Raw genomic sequence first — 21709 nt, 5'->3', positions numbered from 1 at the left:
CCCTTGAAATTGTAATTGCGATTATTAATTACGATTATCACAATTTACATTGAATGATGTTTATATCATTGTTTGAAGCAACTGCATGCCATATTTTTAGATGAAAATAAACAAGCTGAAAACACTAAATGAAAAACTTTTATTGATTTTCTATAGTATTAAGCCTCAAATGTAAACTATACATTGGATTGGTTTCTTCTTTAAATAAAAAAAGTAAAAATATGCATGGTATTATAATGTTATACTAAAACTTAAATTAAAACAATGGAAAAACCCTCAAGATAACCTGTAGAAGGAAAAAAACACATCTTAAGCACACAGAATAACATAAGTGGACTTTGAACGATTAATTGCCACTTTGAACGATTACGTGATTGTGGCATCCGTAATTGTAATCGCGATTACAAATTTGATTAATCGTGCAGCCCTAACATTGATAATAATAATAAAATGTTTCTTGAGCATCAAATCAGCATTTTAAAACAAAACATTACAAAATCCTTGTTAAAAACTGACCCAAAACCTTTGAATGACAGTGTTAGAAAATAGACCCACACAAATTATACCCACATTATTTGAGAATAGAATAGAATTAAATTCAGAGCTTGTGAATCAAAATCAAATCGGGAGGTCTGTATTTATAACCAACCCTATACAACATTTACCCTGATAGGTTTACCCTAATTCACACAGTCACTGTCAATCAGTGCCATCAACTTGTCATGCGATTTGAGAATTTTACAATGTAGCAGAGGAGAATGGCCACCATCTATCTAGTGTAGTCATTTGCGTGGGTGATGAAATTTCATCAATAAATGGAAAAACATGTCCAGATGCTTATGAATCATAAAAACCTTCACATCCAGTCAACTGCACTTACAATTTTCAAGCAAATATGACAGAGGACAAAAAACATCTTACTTAAGCTGTGGCGATCCACTCAGAGCTGGGTGATCAGGACTTGGTTTCTGTGGAGGTGTGGGTTTCTGTTGCAAGGGAGGTCGTGCACCTCCTGGGCCTCCTAGACCTCCCTGGCTCTGTGCAGTAGGCCGTGGTTGCTGAGTGGTAGGAGGGCGAGGACTGCTCTGCGTTTGCAGGGCTGGTTGAGGGGCGTCCTGGGTTGGCTGTGGTCCACCCTGGGTGGGCTGCCTGGTTGGCTGGCCTTGTCTTGGCTGCTGAGGCCTCTGCTGAGGCTGACCAGCTGGTTTGGGACCCTGGCCGCCAGTTTGAGGCCTCTGTGGCTGCTGTTGGGGACCACCTTGCTGGGGCCTCGGTGACTGAGGAGAGCCACCCGGGCCACGGACGGGACCCTGTGCCGTAGCGGGCCTCTGCTGACCTGCGGCCCCTTGACTGGCCTGTCGCTGTGGGGGTTGATTGGGCCGGGTTTGTTGGGCAGGGGGGTTCTGAGCATTAGGACTGGTCACAGACTGGGTTTGGGCAGGGGGCTGGCCCTGGGGAGACGGACGCTGCTGTGGTGGGGCTCCTTGACGGGCAGCAGTAGTGTTAGCAGCTACTTGTTGTGGACCTCCTAAAAACAGAGCTCATTTTTACTGTGTAAACAGGTTGTAATATAAGCACAAAATATTAAACACAAACTATTAACCATTTTATACAGTTAACGATAGATCTATTGGTATTTAGAAATATCTGTCTTAATTTATTCACCCTCATGTCGTTCCAAACCTGTAAACCTTTCTTTGAATGTCTAAAGTCTCAGTTTTGCATACAGTGAAAGTAATTTGTTATTTTTATCATAAAGGCCATTCACACCAAGGAAGCTTGTCATGAAATTTGGTGCGATAAAACATTTTCATTTGAATCAACAGCTGCTAACACATCAGTTCAGACCAACATGAACACTTGCATGCTGTCGATGAGAATTTAGTTGTTGTTGTTTTTTACAGAGAAGTATTCTAATCTCTTTTACATCGCACCACAAAGAACATTGGCCAACCAATAAGATTTACGCTTTTGGTCATGCCCAGAGATGTTGCTGTAAAACTATGACTTTGTGGAACTCACAAACAGAGTATCTTTCTAAGCAATAATGAATAACAGAGGCAGAATCTATAATCGGCAGTGAAAATGGATATTGAGCAGCCTATGTCTTTTGGTGTTGGCATGTAATACAAAGGATTGACTGAAGTCTGCATGCAATGAAAATGAACAAAAAAAAACTATTTACTTCGTTAGAGCACATTACTAGTCTTGTAAAATTACCTTCACCTCTGGAATGGCATTCCTTCTCTGATGACGTCAGTTGAACAGGCCCTAAATAATTTCAAAAAGTACATTAAGCTATTCAGAAGCTATATTTCAAGACTTGTGTGATGAACAGATCAAAACTTAAGACTTTATTCGCTAAAAATGTTCCCCATATAATATACGGCATCAACTGTGTCAAACCTGTTGCAATGTGTCGTCATATAGCATATTTGAAAACTATGGGGTGGAAGATTATGAGTAATAATGACATATATTTTAACTTATTCCCCTGTAAAACTATTGTATGGTTTCATAAGATGTCTTTGTATGTACTATTTTCATGGTGCACTTTTATGGTACAAAATGACCATTTTGGAGTTTGGCAGTAAAAATCACAAGTTTACTTTCATAGTATGTAAAACTGCAGCTTAAGCACTGTTCAGAATATCTTATTATGTGTGCTTCAGAATATCTCATTATGTGTTCAACAAGCTAGAAAGTCATGCAGAATGTGAAGGTGAGTAAATGATGAATGAATTTTCATTATTGAACCCACTGCCTAAAAGGTTGGCTTCATTATTTCAGTGTAATCCCTTACCCTGTGGAGGAGGGCGCTGTTGCGCCTGGGGGACACTAGACTGAGAGATGGGTTGAGGTGAAACAGCTGGGCCCTAAAATACACAACAAACATAAAAAGGTGAGTATATCAGAAACCAAACCACACAGAGAAACAGAATGCTGGCACACACAAATTTCAGTGCAAGCTTTAGTATTTTTAGAAACGCCTTTAGTCACTTTCATTAAAAAACTTCCAAACAGCTGTAATCTCAAAAATTGCTTATCATCACTATAGAAACATAAATAAATAGCTGAGGCCAACAAAAGTGCAGTCATTAATCTTCAGGCAATCAGTTTAGCACAAATGTGGAGGGAATTAAACCAAGCGATTTGATGCAGAGGTGATGAGAAATGATGTCCTTAACTTATGCATTAAAGGCATTTCTCACTCTCATTCTCTCCCATCTGTGTGGCTATGAATCATTACAATCACAGCTTTGGGAATAATGGAGAATATCAATCTATGCACTGCAATCAAAAAGGATCTCAGACTCATGCTGTGACTACAAGTTTTGCATATTTCTGCTGAACAAATTGACAATAAATACTGACTGGTGGGAGGAAACTATACCATTTTACTGTATTATTCAGCAGTATTGCACTGCTTAATGTTGCATAAGCAGAAATTACAGTTTTTATATGCATGTTTTTAGGTCATATATGCTATCAAGCAGTTAGCAGTAGCAATATTTTGAGTGGCCAACAGGCTAGCTCAAACTGAACAGCCCATTCAAATTTGCACAGAGCAAATATTTTTTAACATCTCACATGAGAATATACAACTTTTATTCCTTTTCATACAAATAATGATTACAGGGGCAGATTATTGATTCATAAATACTTATTTTTGTGCTGTTCCTTGCAGAAAAAGCCTTTTGCTGTAGAACATGATTTGTAAACGAATACATTTTGACATTTGCATCACATAACCAGCTCCACGTGTATGGCTTTTCTGACATAGTAAAATTGCTCAGCAGCTCACCTGGTATAGCATTGCACTTGCAATGCAGAGCGCTCAGGCACAAGTCCCGTGACATACGAGTTACCATAAAAGAGCTAAAAGACTTCTAGAAGCAAGCTAAAATTGCATGGTTGTTTCAGCAAATGCATTTTTTTTAGCTCATGTTTGTTTTGTTATTTTCAAATGCGATAGCGCACCCCTCATCTGACATTTCATTTCCAAAATGCTGCATTACGTACAACAACACCATAATAAAACATTGCCAGATGTATGTTCACCTGTTGCAGATAAAGCTGAACATGCTTTTAGAGGCACTCACATTTCACTTGTGACACGAAGCATACAAGTAACATAATATAATTTTGCAGGAATGTCACCACAGGCACGTTTTCCACTGAGCCTGGGTTGAGAATATATGAGGATGTTTTAAAGCGAATGTGTTAACCTGAGAACGGACTGGAGTGGGAGCTGAAGTGCGTGGCACGGTCTGGTTTATTTTAGCCACAACAAGATCAGCTATCAGAGCCCGGTCCTCATCCTGCTGATCTCCTATGAGAGGCATTGAGCAGCCCACCACCTAATAGACACACACACAGAGCGTTTGCCCAGGGCATTAAGGATATTATTATTATTATAGTTATTTTGAAAGCTGACTCTTTTTGCAGATGTTGTTACCTCTATGATGTAATCTCGACCATCTTTACCATGCAATGCCTCTACAGCGCATATATCAAGACCTCCGAAAACCTCAGAGCATACGTCCACCCACATACGATACCTGCAGGGAAAATCACAAATGATGACCTTATGCAGTCCAATAAAAGAATCCACCCACACTGTTGCCCAGAGTAAACAAGGGAATCAGGATTACTGCAGTGAAAAACATTAATATTTGGCTTGGTATCTTCAAGCCAAAGGTTTTGATTGAAAATCCTCTAGCAAACTAAACTCGTTTAAAAATAAATCAATTTCAAGAAAAATATGTTACTTGTTCAGTGTAGGCTTTTCCTGAAAAACAATTCCATCATCAATAAAAAAGTTTTTTATATGTATATGACTTTTACATCACTAAGATTATTAGGGCTGCACAATTTATTGAAATAAAACCAAAATAGCAATATGGCTTAATTAAATATATGTAATTAAGTCATATTTAATAAATTTAGCAAATGGCTGCAATATAACAAAGAGTGAAAAAGTTAAGGGGGTCTGAATACTTTCCGTACCCACTGTATATACAATCACAACTGTTTTGACCAAATTACGTAGCAAGGAGCAAACAAGGAGCTTTTTAATTTTTGCATTTTAAACCACAATCACAATTTTTCCCCACATCTTAGCCCTAATGATAATACAATTGTTCCCAAACCTATTGAGCTGCCTTGCTGCCCTCTGCATCCTAACTAAAATTGAACGTCATTAAGTGGCTGATTTGACATACTTTACTTAGGCAGCAAATCATGTGAAATGCACCGCAATTTCCAAAAAAGCAATGCAATTTTCAGCAATTTTCTGAATGAATTACTAATGACTTAATAAATAAGTATATTATTATTATTATATTCAACATTTCTCTCACTTCATCCACCGTCTTGAATAAAAAATGTGATGCTGTTTAAGAATTAGTCTTAAATTAGGTATTTTATGAGGAAGAGTGTCATGTAATGTCCGATAGTGCTGTCTACTGAGGCGGCTCACAAGGTTTTGGAAAAAACCTATTAGCATATATGATATGCATTAAACATAACATGCTAAATTATGCAAAATATGTCATTTTTAGATGAGCAAACATATAATAAGGTTATCTAATGTCATGTTATAGGAACTGTATAATATGCCTTGTGTCATGGTAGAAGGAACATCCTGTAAGATGTGTGTACCTGTCAGACATGGCCACCTGCTCTAGCATGGCTGATCCTGTGTTGGTCTTCCAGTTGCCAGATATAGATGTCCTCCTGTCCAGTAACACAACAGCAGGTATGGCACAGTGTTTTACAATCAGTTCCAGTGATATTGTTAAAGGCACAGATTCCATCCATGTCGTATTGACATGAAAACACTGCTATGGTTTTAGACTCTTACATGTAGGCCTTGTAATTGTCACCGATTTTCTGGATTCGGATGTCATACTTGGCGTCAATAAAAGGCTCAGATGTGGCATACGTCTTTGTCAAAGCTACAACACTAGCAATGTCTTGGAAATCATATTGATTGTCCACTTTGACCTGTACAGAGAATTTGAATTGCACTGATACAGCTGTAATCACAAAAAGACCAATACAAGTCATAAAATAATATATATAGTTTGGGATTTCTAATTAGTTTAATGAATGACATTTTTATCATATATTTAAAAAACCAGCAATCGACAGGAATGTCTAAGAAAGGGTTTCAGTCATACCTTTCCCATGCCAGAGTGAGCATGACCCATCTTCACAACCACAGGAAAGCCAGGTGTAGTGATCTGAAGACAAGAGAGATATATGAAGATTTGTTTAAAGAACAATAATATAACATATTATAATATAATATTATTAATATAACACTTATAATGTTACATTTCTATTTCAAATAAATGCTGTTCTTTTGATCCTTCTATTCATCAAAGAATCCTGAAAAAAAGCTTTCACAGTTTCCACAAAAATATTAAGCCACACAACTGTTTTCATAAGATTCATAATAATAAGAAATGTTTCTCAGCATATTAGAATGATTTCTGAAAAATCATGTGACACTAAAGACTGGAGTAATGGCTGCTGAAAATTCAGCACAAGAATAAATTACATTTTAAAATATATTAAAATAGAAAACAGTTACTTCAAATTGCAATACATTTTACTGTATTTTTATCAAATAAATGTATAAGCATAAGAAACTTCCTTCAAAAACATTAAAAATGTTTGACAGTAGCATGTGTGTGTGTGTGTGTGTGTTCTGGTATATATGGTTTATGAGGACACTTCCTGTGTCCCCATAAAACAAAAGGCTTAAAAAACATACTAAACAGTGTTTTATGAAATTAAAAAATTGCCAGTAGTTTTCTGTGAGGGGTAGGTTTAGGTGTAGGGCAATAGAAAATACAGTTTGTACAGTATAAAAACCATTACGCCAATGGAAAGTCCCCGTAAACCACATATGCAAGAATGTGTGTGTGTGTGTGTGTATAAATAAAGAATTATATACTGTACATGCCATTACTCAGCCATGTTTTATTGCAGATATTAATACACAATATTAGCATGATATTTTTCTTATCCGAATAAATTATTAAATAGAAAATGACACCAACAACAAGTTGCTTTACTTTGAATTGGTTATTAATAGGAGAGCATGTTGTATTTGCAGTCTCGGTGGTGCTTGATAGGCATCTTATTCATAATGCTTGCTGCAGTAATTGAAATGTGAGAGCAAAATCTTTCTGCTCAGGGACAAAATGAGCCCACTGAATTACGTCTGAGTCTGCTGTCCTTTATCTTAGAAAAAGGCCAGTGAGAGAGAAAAACATTCTGGCAAAGAGTGTGTCTGGGATCATTTATGTGTGAAGATGCCTGCAGTGGAGGAATAGGAGGTGGTGGTGGCACTGCGGCAAGCCTCCACCTCCTATTAAAACCTGAACTATGTCTATAAGAACTGTGATGTACCACACAATTACACTAGTCTGGAGTTTATGAAATTTCTAGTCTAGACAGGGCTATAACTATGCTAAGTTGAGTGGAGCAATGCTGAACTGGGGCACTGAATATGCATGAGTCTTTTATATTTTACTGTTTACTGCATCCAGGCACTGCTGTCCCTGCCACAGATGGGAGCTTTGTGTGGGGTCCAGTGGGACCGTCTAGAGCCCTATAGCTCAGGGTTTACTGGTGAGGAGGGCCAGGAGAGGGACAGGGACAGATGGTTAAACACTCACCATCTCCTTGTGGTTGGGGTAATAAACCTGGTCGATCAGTGGGAACTCCTCTGGACCCAACTGCTTGTACAATCTGGACAACTGACCAAACTGATAGATGCATGGCGACCCACACACAGACATACATACATAAACATAGAAACATAGAGACAACTATTATGCAGCAATAGTTAACCCCTTAGAATTCCTGTAAAATTTGCCTTAAACGCCTAAAAAGGCATACCCAAAGTAAATTGCATGCTGTTCTTGAACCATTTGGAGTATATGCTTGCTTTTGGTCTCTTTTGAAAGGTGACACTCTGAGGTTTGTTCTTAAACTGGTATTGAGTAATAGAACTTTGAACACACTGAAAAAGGAGGAAAAACATTCCGCCTACATTTTTTATTTTTTTATTTTTGACTTTTCGACAAATATTTTTTTTTTCATGACCTTTTCAGTTGATAAAAAAAAATCATTTTGATAGATCGTTAAAAATCATTTTGATTCAGACCATTTGGGAAATTATTTATTTAGTCTGATTTGTGGAGCAGCTTGACCTAATTCATTGAAAAGAATTGACAAAAAAAACTATTCACTTAAGTCAATTATTTGATTTATATATTTCTCTCTATACAAGAGCAACATAAAGCCTGAATTAGAGCTTCTAAATTGAATAATTGTAACTACAATTATAATACATCAAAATACACATCTATTCATTGTTACACCTTTAGAAAGTATAATGCATTAAAACAAAAGACAGACAAACCTTCAACTATTATAATGCATTTTAACTTTGGATACAATTATTTATGAAAAGTCATAATGCATTACTACAGTGTATATTATTAATACATAAAGGCTTTATGTAAAGTGTTACCAATTTGATTCATTTCCATGATTTTCTGAGCCTGGAAAACACTACTTTCCTTTACTGTGGGAATACGAAAATGTGTATTTTTTTTAAATAATGGAAATATGTTTAAAGTGCATTACTAATCCCATTTTGGACACCCTAAGAACATCCCTAATTGGCTAATATGGACTGATGTATGCAGTGCTCACCACCCATGGTTTGTCACAGAAGTTGTAGACAGAGTGAAGGGAATTGACACTGGGCAGACCAGCATACTGAAGTCCAATCACAATGTTCCTGTGGTCGCCATTCTTGGCCATGCTAAAAGCATGCTGTCGCACCAGCACAAAATCTGGCTTGAAACACCTAAATGACCAGAGAAATGTTGGTAATTATTATGAGTAATTATAATTAAAGCAAATCTATCTATTTACACAGTACAGATATACAGTAGTATAAACAGTACATTTATTTTCTTTGATTAATCATCTTGAATGATGCTCTAAATATTACATACATTAATTGCATTAATTATTCTCATACATTTTTCATATTTGTATAATTGTTTGCAGAATTAATCAACAAAGTAAACACTGAATTAAATGCTTTATCTTTGCAATAGTTCAGAAAAAAACATTCTGAAAGATGTGAAACCTACTTTGTGATTTTGTTGCCATTGCGGATGGCCTCAATATCCACACTGTAGCTTCCTGTTGCTTGAGCCACCAGATTAACCTCAGAGAATTCAGCCTTGAAAATCAATGAAAATCACCAGATGGAATGAAAGGATCAATGCATGTGATCAGTAAAGTGATGCTGTCAAAGCATTTATACTAAAACAGCACCTGAGGCCTGTGATGGGTTGCCAGTATGGTTATGTTAAAACTACAGAAATGGCTTTTTAAAGCATACCATCCATATTTCCTTTTAAGACAGGGTTTTTGTCTGACACTGTTATTAAAAAAATTCAAAACACAAATGCGGAATTGTCAAAAGGCGTTTTGAATCCCTGTGTCTGGTATTCCAGAGTGTTGCCAGAGTCTTGCCTAAATCCCTAGATTATTGTGTACTAATGAATAGTATTACATATAAAACTCCAACCAAACATAAATTCAAGCAGTTGTTCAATAACAAAATGTTTCTTATAGTCAAAATTACTTCTGGATTATTGTAAAGCTGCTACCAAATCTGTCTCGTCCATGACTAATTATTTTAAATGATATTATTCATTCACATAACAGATTAATATATTTTTTTTATCCTCGTCTATAATCGATTAGATCTTGCATTTCATTACTAGAGACAGCTTTGATATATTGCCCCATCCCTTTTCAAAACACAAACAAATGCCACAGGAGAAATGACAAAGGCTCAATATTGCAATTGCAATATAACAATAACAAGTGATAACAATAATCTCTAGCCAGTTGATGTGTTTTGGTAAATCTAACATCTAATTCACACTGTTGAGTTGTTTGGAAGAATATAAAAAAATCTCACCTGTTCTACTTTAATGTCAAATTCACCATGAACCTTTTTGCCTTTAAACACCTTTGCCCTGAAGAAAGAAAGATAAAAAAGAAAACATTTTTGCACTCGTGAGTCATAGTTAACAAAAACACTTAAAATGTGTCCAAACTAGATTATGCAACTGTGAAATGGTGTGAAAGTCATGTATTTAAAATATTCATCAAGCATTCTTTGTGTAAGGGAGGCTGAGGAGTTTTGTTTCAATGTCTGGAACTGTGTTTTTGTGCAGCAAACTTCATAATAATATATAAATATATATATATGCTACTGTTATACTTGGAAAAAAACCTAAAATCATTTGCTTTTACACAGAGACATACAATTTCATCTCAGAATGCAAAGTCATATTTTTTCAGTCACAAAATAAAATAAGTTGATGGATGGATGGAATGTTGCCTCCGCTAAAAAGTATCTGAATGCATATGAAATTAACTTTTTGGTGTTGTTTTGATTTCAATATTCCAGGAAATGTCACTAGCCCTCATGTGCTCTTTAAATATATTCTCAAATACATATAATTCCTTGAGTACACAATAGGACATTTTGATCCATCCTGAAAATAGTTCCTATAAGTTCTCCAGAGAGTTTCACCTGGGAAAACTCCAAAAGTGCCTCATTACCTTGTCATTTTCAAAGACTTTGTGTTAACACTATAACCAGTCTACTCTTAAACCCAGCAACGCAGGACCTTTTAATCTGGACTCAAAAGCTAATGTAATATACTTGGCCATAGGGTCTCACTGCTTCTCCATTAACTGGCCCAGACTGCATAGTGAAATGCGCACAAACACACGCGCGGGCACACCCACAACTACACGGGAGCGCGTGCCAGAAAGGCCCATAGATTAATGAGTCACGACATTTGGATAGTGACTCCTTTTGGCCTGTATTAGCACGAGCTACAAGTCAGGTGCGAGCCTGAAACGTGAAACAAACACTTGAATAATCTGTTCATAAACTCCAAGTTATATATTCAAAATGCATTGGATCATGCGTCTTACCAGTCTGTCTGCTGGTCATCAAGGACCAGGAGGATCTTGGCATTGCTCGAGCCGATTCCTCTCTCGGTGGCCTCGTTAAAGGTAGCGGCAGCGGCGGCGGTGGTCTGTTTGACGGCGTTGGAAATGGAGGAAAAAAAGCCGGCGCCGGTAGACTGGCTGGGGGGTTGACGCCTCTCTTGAGAGCCCGGCGAAAGCACCGGGGCTGGGCTCTGCTGCGGCGGATCGGGCCGCTGTACATCGCTCATGCCATTGGGCAAGTTGGACATGAAATTACTGTCCGATAGTCGACGTCGCAGGTAATTCATGGTGAAGATGAGAAGGGATGCGACTGTAAATTATCCCCTGTAGATTCTGCACGGCAAAACAAAAAATCCAAGACGAATGGAAAACCGATCAAGTATTTGATATATAGGATGCAACCGAGCGTTTCAGTTTAAAACGAGACGCGAAAATGAGTGATACGCAATTCTCCAGGGTGCACCTCAAAGCAAAGGTCGTATGCAAAAGCTGCAATGCAAAGCTGCACCGCAACAAATGAAAGAAACCAAATCAACGCTTTATTAAAATCACGATTAAATATGCGTAAATAAATGCTCGTAATAGCCTAAGTGTGACTGATTGACTTACATCACTGAGAAGCTCGTTCAACGATTGGCATTAGGATTTCATGCTCCTTCCATTGATGTTGATGATGTTTAGAGTCTATTCCACGGGCGTGGAGAAAAAGAATCCTAGCGAAGAGGCACTTGTTAAAAGTGTGCTTGCTCGGTTAGGGTAGTAATTGTCATAAATGAAACTCGGTGAGTCTAAATCTCCGGCCAGATTCTCTGCGATCCGGTTGGGGCTTCGGAGGATGCAGGGATTGCATCACTCGTGCCATCCAATCCTAGTAATCCGCTCAGTGTTTTCCCTCGTCATTTTTTCTGACCCATCATGAGTTTTCCCCGTTGCGCACGTTCTGTACGCACGGGACAGATGTGGTTGTTTAGATGCGTACAGTGATGAATGGGGAGGAGAGACGAATTTGGCATGTGCTTGTGTTCATTTTAAGGAAGCAAAAGACATCGATTGAACATCACTGACAGTGGGTGGTGCTGCCTAGTGATTAAAGAGCTTGTAACTAAAAGGTTGTAGGTTCAGACTCTGCAGGTTGCAATCCTTGAACTGTCACCATGGTGCCCTTGAGCAACACACCTAAACCCAGGTTGTTCCCTCGGGACTGTCCTTGTACATTATAGGGATGCTGTAAGGGGTTTTGAAGAAAAGCCTCAGATAATTGACGATTAATTATGAGGGTGTTTGTCTTAAATATATATTAGAAATAATAATAATAATAATAGGTGATGTTGGAGCAGTGTTAGAAATTATTGTTTTATTATTATTATTATTAAAGGGCACTTTATGCACCTTGAAATTTATTTTGAGGCACAATTGGGAATCGAATATAATGTGTTGAAATACAACATCTATGAAAAGCGAGGATGGGTTTTCAAGACTCTGGACAGTGACTGTGGAAATACTCCTTCCTGTCTGTGTTTTCAGCACCCTGGACAGGGAATCTATATGTTCTTGATGTTGCTGTTAATAGGAAAGACCGGGGCTAGTCGTCACACTTTTTGCTCCAGTGAAAAATCCTCTTAAAATGTCAATGGGGGTTATGTGCTTTATTAAACTTCTGTATTCTTAAAAAACAGGTCACATCGCTTCCAGTTCAGGTCTTTTGTATGCGCTTTGTTAAATATGGAGACGTTTTACTCAAGATGCCTTCAATGGAGAAACCAAAGTTGATCATCATAACTGATGTCCATCACATATGCAGAATTATATCTAAAAGTTTTTATTTTAATTTTTATTTCTAACATTCGGATATTAAAATGTGATAAAAGGCCAACAATAAAAATAGCTGATTACATTAAAAGTCCAAAAATACTGGCATCAGTTCATACTTTTAACACTTTCTCAGGCAAGCGAATGCGATGGGACCTTTTTTCCAGTTTGGTCAGGTGATGCTTGACATATACCCCTTTTCTGTATAGTCACATACCTTAAAGTCAGCATAAAATTAAAATGTACTTTTTTGAAAAATGCATATAATAGATCTTATTAAAATGTCATGTCATAACATAAATGCCATAACATAAACTTAATCTTCCTGGTGAAAGGACAGACCTCTTTCTGGTGATGTATGCTAGATTTCTCCAATCATTTAGTCCACTTAAACCCCGCCCCTTTCTTACAATTGACTGCAAGTTGGCATTCAGATTTGTCTCCATCCAGTCTGATTCATAGAACCAAGTCCCAGCCATACATTTTATTTCCTTTTTTGATTATCTGCTACACTTGTACGTCATAATATGTGAGAAAAGATCTGTTGATACTTCCTGTTTCAACATTATAATATTATAACATTTTTATATTTTACACATATACTACCTTTCAAACGTTTGGGGTTGGTTAAATTTTTTTACGTTTTTGAAAGAAGTCTTTTATGCTTATGTTTTTTGTGGGAAAAAATGATTCTTTGATGAACAGAAAGTTTAAAAGAGCAGCATTTATTTGAAATAGAACTCTTTTGTAACAATGATCACTTTTTATCTATTTAATGCATCCTTTCTGAATAAAAGTATGCATTTCTTTCAAAAATAAAAATCGTACTGACCCCAAACTTTTCAAGTAGTGTACATCATATCCAATTACCATTTTAATGTTGTTGCAGCTTGTTATGCTGGCTGTATTTGCTATGTGCATGGTGTACAGATTTTTTTTATTGTTGCTTTTCTCAGGCTATAGTTTCTTGGTTTTATTACAGTAGCGCTGAAACACACAAAAATGAGCTCACACTCTGCAGTGATATAAAACTCAATTATTCTGCACCACATCCTCCTTCCCTTGTTAGTGGATTCACTGGGAGTTGTTTTACAAGGGTCCCTTTCCCTTGAGAAAACAGTTGTTATTCTACATTTTATTTCCTTTTTTGATTATCTGCTACACTTGTACGTCATAATATGTGAGAAAAGATCTGTTGATACTTCCTGTTTCAGTAACAGTTATGAACTAAACATTTAACAAAACAACATTACTCTAATATACAATAATGAAATAATTTTTTTTTACAACTTATAATGAAATTACAACATGTGACAAAGTGAGTAAGCTGACATTTATGAAAAATATCCTTGTCCTGAGCAAACAGTTCAAGCCTTCAAATCAAATGTATCTTCATTATATACTTGACTCTTGTATGTCAGTGTGTTTGTATTGTATTCAGCTATTTACCCAAGAGCTATTATGAAATCAAATGAAATGTGACTTAATTTTCGGAGAAGATGCTTTGAATTAAGCATTTGAAATCAATATGCAAAATCACTTCTAGTAAAGACAATAATTTGTGTAAATAATTGGCCATTTGACTCAAAAGGTACTGAAATAAATCTGTGTGACAAGTAGCCCTCCATGTCCCCTGTGAGGTAATTTATCAGGAAATGGCCTGACTGAGATTCAAATGGAGGAACCTAATGTTTACAGGCTCCACCCAATGCAACACAATACATTAACAACACATTCATGGCCTTTGTGTTCGTATGACTCTAAAAGATATGTACATCTTCATTTTCAACCATTTCATATTCATTGCTTTTGTCACTTGTCCAGGTTCTTAAGCATAATTGCTATGGCCATTTCTGTTTGATAATGAAATAGGACCTTGCATAGACAGACAGACCTTATCAATAAACAAATCATTGCTCACATGCTTTACTTGAGTGGTGAATCAGTTACACCCACATTAGGATAAAATGGAGGCGTGGGCAGCAGCAGACAGCTTCAGGCACACAATGCAATCTGAGATGTGACTTTAGGAGAGCTACTTTACACCAGAGCTTTACAGTGGGACTGCAGTCTATAATTCCTAGGTCTTTCCCCCTTCCCTTCTGATCAAGCTCCACATCTGCAAAGAGAGGGGGGGAAAAAATTATTATTATTATTATTTTAATTAATGGCCTAATGAAAATTAAAAAATAATTATTAGAGGGAAAAGCAAAGTTAAAAAAAAAACAATGAAATGTTTAATACTCATTTTCTGTTTGGGAATATGATAGACCTCAATTTCCTTTTAATACATCAAGGCATACTATATATCAGTGTAAGTTTCTTTCACTTCCAGCAGGAACCAGTTGCTCAAGTCTCTCCATACAGTGCACAGTATGTATGACGTGAATTGAAGTGAATTGCCACTTCTGGTGTTGACCCTAATTCTTAGCCATTACATTAACAAAGGGAGCTTATACCCGCCTTCACAAAGCTGTTCCATTAGTGGATGAGCAAAAGTATTCATAAACAAAAATGTGAATGGTTCAGACAGTCGGTGCCATTCAAAACAACAGACACCATTAACACCTATACGCATACGTATGGAAAACAGCCATCAAGCTGCAAATATTTGACTATTTGTTAAAATAATGCTTATTCTGCAAAGGCTGTGTAGGTTTACGCAAATATATTAATAAAAATAACCTAAATGATGATAGTAAAAATTAACTATATATGAAATGAACTATGTTGAGTAAAATAAGTATCCAATTAAATAAACAATATTGAATCCCTTCATAATGAAAAAAATTATAATGATATTAATTTGACTACTATGCCAAAAATACATGATGGAAGTGTGAAATCATGCTACATTTTTTATAAACTGAAAAAAATGCTGGTCATTATCAGAACCATGCAAATAAATACATCCTAAAATAATGATATTGTAGCATTGTTGTGGATATGCTATAGATTTTTACTTTAGTCAAATAAACATTGTTGGATGAATTGTAGTATCTTTGCAGCTGGTACGAATAGTCACATTGCATTGTGTCTTCACCTAAAACAGTACTTGCTTCAGGCCACAGTTTTTTTACTCAGCACGACTCAAACAACACCAATCTCAAGCCAAAAAAACGTTAGGTGCTCTACCTGTTCTGCGGGCATTTCTTCTTCTCTACGCTAAACACACTCTTTAGTATTTCCAAAGAAGCATAGAAACCAAAACTGAAATATTATCGTGTATATTTCTGCATCAGACAGGATGAACTGCAAGAATGTTTGCTATTCCTGATTTCTACCGCAAGAGGGCGCCGCTTCCCACATCACGCGCCTCCAAGCAACGGCGCAATTGCTTCGCAGTGCAAAGCTCTACACTTCATTCAGTCAGCACAAATATAGTCAAAGGTCTAATCTTGGCCTGTCACTATATGTTCAAAGATATACATAACCTTCTATAAGCAGCTCAACGAGGTCCTGTTTAACCAAACTGGAAGTTTCAGCGCTTGAATCATTGTGAGAAACTTTTCTCACTAGAGACGCATCTGCACTGTGTGTGGCATCCTGGGAAATGCTTCTATGAAATAGATGACAATCCAATAATGATAAGGAGTAAGTACAGTAAATATTTACAGTAGTTGATTATTACAGTGTTAATTCGCAGGTACAGTGAGAGGCAATCAATCACAGTACAGTCACAGAGAATGTTGCAAAATAAACGGCGCATGAGTTTTGAGAAAGTGCTTGCACTGTTCAAATGGGGTTTTTTTCTGTAAATAAATCACCTGTATTAAGTGTAACTGTATTACCTCTTTTATTAAAGAAACGGTTATGTTTAAAGGTTATCCTTATGTAGAGAAGCAGCACTCACTTGTAACACATATGATGGCTTCCATGTAATGCAAACGGGGTTAACTGTGTGTCCAGAGGGAGTGTGTTTCAGTCATGTATGGAAGCATTTGTGGCTTTAGCATGCTCAGGCAGGAACACGCTGTACAAAGCTCTCTTCAGCACTCTGAAGTCTTTGTCTTTCTGCCAAAACAGAAATAGGAGAAACAAATCTGTGGAAAGAAAAGGCCCAATGCATAAAGGTTGGGAACTGACAACATAACTGCATGTATGGGCAAGATGGTGGAATGACTGCAGCTCAGGTGGGCTAAACACTCTGAAAAATGCAGTCGGGTGAGATTTTAGATTAAGGCAGGGGAGGGGCTGTCGACAGGTGCTGACTCCTAGAGAGGAAACAAAAGACAGAGCAAGACTTGTTTGTGGAACCAGGGAAGGAAAAGTGGGATAGTGAAGTTCCAAAATGATTTACAGTTAGGTTCAAAAATCTATTGAACCAATTTAGTATTTTATAATACTTCATTACAAATCATTTTACTATCATAATAGTTTGAGTGAAAAGTTTAATTCAAAAAGAAATGATCTGAAAAATATTTCAAAGTGTCTTAATATTTGGTTTGTTTTTGCTGTAATGACAGAAGTACTTAAGTTGCATGAACTCCATAAACTGTTCTCCGGTATGATTTGAGATGATCCAAAGACCGTGTTGAGCTTCAGTGGGAAAAAGTTCACCAGGTCAATGTCACAAATTTGTCATTTTGATTTTATTGGTTAATTTTAATATTTGTTATTCTCTTGAGATGTACCATTTAAAACATTTTCAAAATCCTAAAATGTTCTGTTTATTTTCCCAGATTAGAATCCCATATCCAAATGTAGACTACCATTCAAAGAATCCTGAAAGGATCCTTCAAAATCCTGAAACAAATGATCGGTTTCCAAAAAATATTAAGCAGCATAACTGTTTTCAACATTGATAATAATAAGAAATATTTCTTGTGCAGCAAATCAGCATATTAAAATGATTTCTGAAGGATCATGTGACACTGAAGACTAATGGCTTTCTATTCCAGCTTTGACATCACAGCAATAAATTAGATTTTGAAAAATAGTAGAAAGCATTTATTTTACATTGTAATAATATTTCACGATTTTACTCTATATTTGATCAAATAAATGCAGCATTGGTGAGCATTATAGAGACTTCTTTCAATAACATTAAAAAATTGTACCAACCCCAATCCTTTGAACAGTAGTATAAAATTATTGACTTTTTAATAACATTTAATTGCATCCTGTTAATATTATATTATATTATATTATATTATATTATATTATTCAAAAGCTAATACTTCTGTTTAAAGTTCATATTTGTGTACAGTTGGCCTTATAGGAGTCTATCTGTTTGTAAATGTATTGAAAAGTAGTCTTTACAAATTTTAAGTTTGTAATGCCAGGAAATGTGTTTCACAAGAACAGTGATAATATAACAAGGAAACCATTCATCTCTCTGCCCTGGCATGTTGATACTTGGAGAAGAGGGTAGATCCACAATACCACCTGATTGTTTTATTTTGAGCTGCTTGTCTCCCAAAGTAGTTCAAATAAACCATGTGTACAGTCCCTGTAATACACACTTCTACATCTAATTTTGAACATCTCATGCGTGATTGGATTTATATTTGTGATGCCAAAGCTCTGTAATATACTAATGTAATATACCTTTTTTATTTTGCTAATTTTATTTGCAATTTGATTTCAACTGTCACTTTTTGCCCATGTTGGGGATGGTATGGTGGGGTGGGGGTGATAGACAGCAGGCAATTCACAGCTTCTCGTTTGTCTCCTCCCATCAGGCACCTGTGGTGGTAGGTCGCCTCACGCAGACAAAGGCAGAGGGAGGGGGCTGGCTTTCAACCATCCAATAAGAAGCCAGAGAGGCATGATCATGGAAAGCGCAGAGCACTTGAGCTCAGTGACAATTCAAAGCTGAGTGAGGAACCATTCTGTCGCTCACAACTCAACTTGTTTAGGAGCATTGCACTGCTTAGAAAACCCTGAAGATTAGGAATGGCGGTCACTAATTTACACTACATTACCCGGATGAGCAGTGGCTTCAAAGTATACATCTTAGAAGGTAATTATCACATTCTTAATACCGGTTTAAACTAAGAGTTACATTATATGTGTATGTTATCTGCATTGTTTATTTTAATACCAGTTTAAACTAAGAATTACGTTATGTGTGCATGTTATCTGCATTTTTTATTTTAGAACAATAATAATCATTATTATTAGATTTAATGCACAATGTAACATGAAAATGTACCATACAACTGAAATTTATTATCGTGAACTGTCTAGTCATTTTTCAAAATGGGTTATGCATGTTTTGTTCATGTCGCTTATTTTTATTTAAATATATAAGTGTAAACAATTCAAAAATTTAGCTATAAATATTTGAAAGTATTCAAATAAGAAACGACTACTGGTTAGTTGAGGAGAGTTAAGATGAAGACATGCTTGGTATGTGTTTTAGACTGCAAATGAAAGAGATAAAAAAAAGGATGTGGTTCTGTTTTTTTGTCTTTAATCTCCCCTTGAAAAATATCCCTCCCTGAGGCACTAAAAATCAGTCATCAGTCAAGGTTTAAGGTGTGGTTTACACCCAATCCCCCATCCTCTGTCATGCAGAGTCAACCTGCCTTGTCACAGTCCACTGCTTAGGAGATCTGTGAGTGTGTGTAAGTGAAAGAGGCTTCTGCCAACAATGCCCCCTCATCGCCTAAGCCATTTGAGCATTTAGTAAACGTTATCCGCTTGAAGTCTGATAGCTCCTAACGCTACACTTCATTCATGCAGTAGTAAAATACCTCTGATTTTAATCACCGATCAAATCAACACGGGTCCTGACTGGTCTAATATGTGGTTGATTTGATATCCACAGTCCATGATCTTGTTTTTACGAATTCCTAAAATGTTCAGCAAGTTAGGAGTCAAATAAGTGCTGTAGCAGATGTTCAAATATAAAATCTTATAAATTCTTACAAAGTCTTATATCTTATAAAATCTTACACTGACTCATTAGAGGTAAGTTACTGTGAAGGTGGGTAAGTTACTGTGAAGTTACTGTAAGTCATTATCAGCTGCACAAAATCTCTAACCTTATTCTGGAGTGAATAAAAAGGATGTTGTGAAATCTCTTATTTCATAAGAGCCAGTATTAGGGGCAATGTTAACACAATGCAATGGACAGGTATACAAATCCTGGTTCAAAATGAGACTTTGTAAATTAATAACAAAAAAAATTTAAAAGAGAGGGATATTTTTAATAAGCATTATCATTTGAGTATTTATTTAATTAAAAACATTTTTAAACTAAAATTTGTCTGAAGATTCAGGGTTGTACATATAGGCCTGCATGTGTACAGTAGCTCAACGGTTTCCATACTTTCAATGTAGACAATCTATGTTTTTGCAAGTGCAAAGAACTATCTTAGTTTTTTTTTTTTACTTAGTTGCGGGGGTGGGGGAGTGGGGTGATTTTATTATATTATATTTCTGTAATTATGTTAAATTCTGTGTAGGCTTATAATTGTGTGTGTGTGTGTGTTTTATTGTTTGTACAGTCTTAGGTTGTTTCATGGTTTATCATTTTATAAAAAAATAAAAAATCCGGCATAACTGGTCATTTTGAGACTAAAAATTGTCAGTGAGCTATTAATGAGCTTTAAAACCATTATCAGTTGTAGCATGTAGCAGATTGTGAACTGTGACTTTAATGACAAGACCTTTGCATGACACTGTTTGTGATATTAGCATGTGAATGGTGATGTTTATGTCAGTTTGGATTAGTCTGTTACTATCGTTATGTTGGGTAAACATGCTGTGAGCCACATGCCTTAACCCACAAAGCCTGTTTTGCCCCTCAAAGCAGTATGAACAACAAGTGATATCCTCGTTTGTTCACTGATGTCGGTTTTTTTTTTGGCTTGTACGTTTTCCAAATTTGAATGACATTTACCGTTAGCGGTGAATCAGCTGGGTAGTTCTACAGTAATACTCACAGAGCCAGTTGATCTTGCTCTGCCACTTAACGGAGTTTACATTTAACGGTGGCCCAACAACGTTTTTTCCCACAATTAAGATACACATGCGGTGATGCAATTTCAAGGATTAAGAGTCAGTTGTTTACTTGTTTGCCACACCTTTTCACAAGTAAGGGAATTGATGACTGGCAATGACCGTGTGAGCACCCTGCAGCAATGTCATTTATCATATCTGAAGTCACACCGGGCTGTGTTCATCTTTTCACAGGACAGCCCAATCTGAGGAGTGAAGACAGATTTCGCCACATGACCAGCGACAGGGTGCGGATGCACCCTGCACATCCCATGAAGCGCAAACACAGTTCAGAGAAAGGACGGACACTTGAAGAGAGGTAACGACCTGTGCAACATCTAACATGGAACCAATACCCAGAAGATTAAGAGGGACTGAGGAGGAGTTAGTTTGCTCATTTATTTTTCAACTTTCTGTTTCAGAAGAGAGAGGGCCCTTAGCAAGTGTCTGGCCAACAGTGCCCGCAGATCATCTGGGTTCAGTATTCCTGAAAGCCCAACATCCACATGGAGCCCAACGGCCAGCCCCACTCACCTGATCCCCAGCCCAGTGTACTCCACCCCAGTCATGGATGAGCCTCTGGCCCTAATCAAGAAACCGCGCCCAGAACCAGAGAAAACAGAGAGCCAAAACAAAGCCACAACAGTCAGACAAATACAGGTGATTACTACTACTAATGTTAAATCAACTGAGCTTATGGCATGCTTTAAATTAAAATGCAGTATTTATTAGTAGTAGTAGTGGTAGTAGTAGAAGTATTTTTGTTTTGTTTTGTTTAACCATTTAATGTAATTGTTAAGAAACGAGTGATTTAAAAACAATAGTAAAAATGTGTGTGTGTGTGTGTATATATATATATATATATATATAT

At 36.7% G+C, this 21709-nt stretch overlaps 2 protein-coding genes across 4 annotated transcripts in view; one reads left to right on the top strand and one right to left on the bottom strand.

The window, feature by feature from the left end:
* Nucleotides 1-11893, bottom strand: part of LOC107711887 (synapsin-1-like) — a 16811-nt gene extending 4918 nt beyond the window's left edge. For 2 of the 3 annotated variants that reach the window (XM_016516966.1, XM_016516968.1), the window contains exons 1-13: nt 11062-11893; nt 10031-10088; nt 9189-9280; nt 8740-8896; nt 7695-7784; nt 6186-6248; nt 5867-6009; nt 5665-5739; nt 4460-4562; nt 4230-4361; nt 2804-2876; nt 2221-2271; nt 922-1528 (exon numbers count right to left, since the gene is read on the bottom strand). In XM_016516966.1, the coding sequence (XP_016372452.1) occupies nt 922-1528; nt 2221-2271; nt 2804-2876; nt 4230-4361; nt 4460-4562; nt 5665-5739; nt 5867-6009; nt 6186-6248; nt 7695-7784; nt 8740-8896; nt 9189-9280; nt 10031-10088; nt 11062-11366 (1949 nt within the window). In that variant the 5' untranslated portion in view covers nt 11367-11893. The remainder of the gene's footprint in view (nt 1-921; nt 1529-2220; nt 2272-2803; nt 2877-4229; nt 4362-4459; nt 4563-5664; nt 5740-5866; nt 6010-6185; nt 6249-7694; nt 7785-8739; nt 8897-9188; nt 9281-10030; nt 10089-11061) is intronic. The other variant, XM_016516967.1, reaches the window with a different exon arrangement.
* Nucleotides 11894-18687: 6794 nt separating this feature from the next.
* Nucleotides 18688-21709, top strand: part of LOC107711841 (transcription cofactor vestigial-like protein 4) — a 5279-nt gene continuing 2257 nt past the window's right edge. The window contains exons 1-3 of the mRNA XM_016516884.1: nt 18688-18853; nt 21034-21157; nt 21261-21498. Of these exons, the coding sequence (XP_016372370.1) occupies nt 18787-18853; nt 21034-21157; nt 21261-21498 (429 nt within the window). The 5' untranslated portion in view covers nt 18688-18786. The remainder of the gene's footprint in view (nt 18854-21033; nt 21158-21260; nt 21499-21709) is intronic.

Source organism: Sinocyclocheilus rhinocerous, unplaced genomic scaffold, assembly GCF_001515625.1.
Source record: "Sinocyclocheilus rhinocerous isolate Xijiao unplaced genomic scaffold, SAMN03320098_v1.1 scaffold988, whole genome shotgun sequence".
NCBI lineage: Eukaryota > Metazoa > Chordata > Actinopteri > Cypriniformes > Cyprinidae > Sinocyclocheilus > Sinocyclocheilus rhinocerous.
This window is presented reverse-complemented; position numbering and strand designations above follow the sequence as displayed.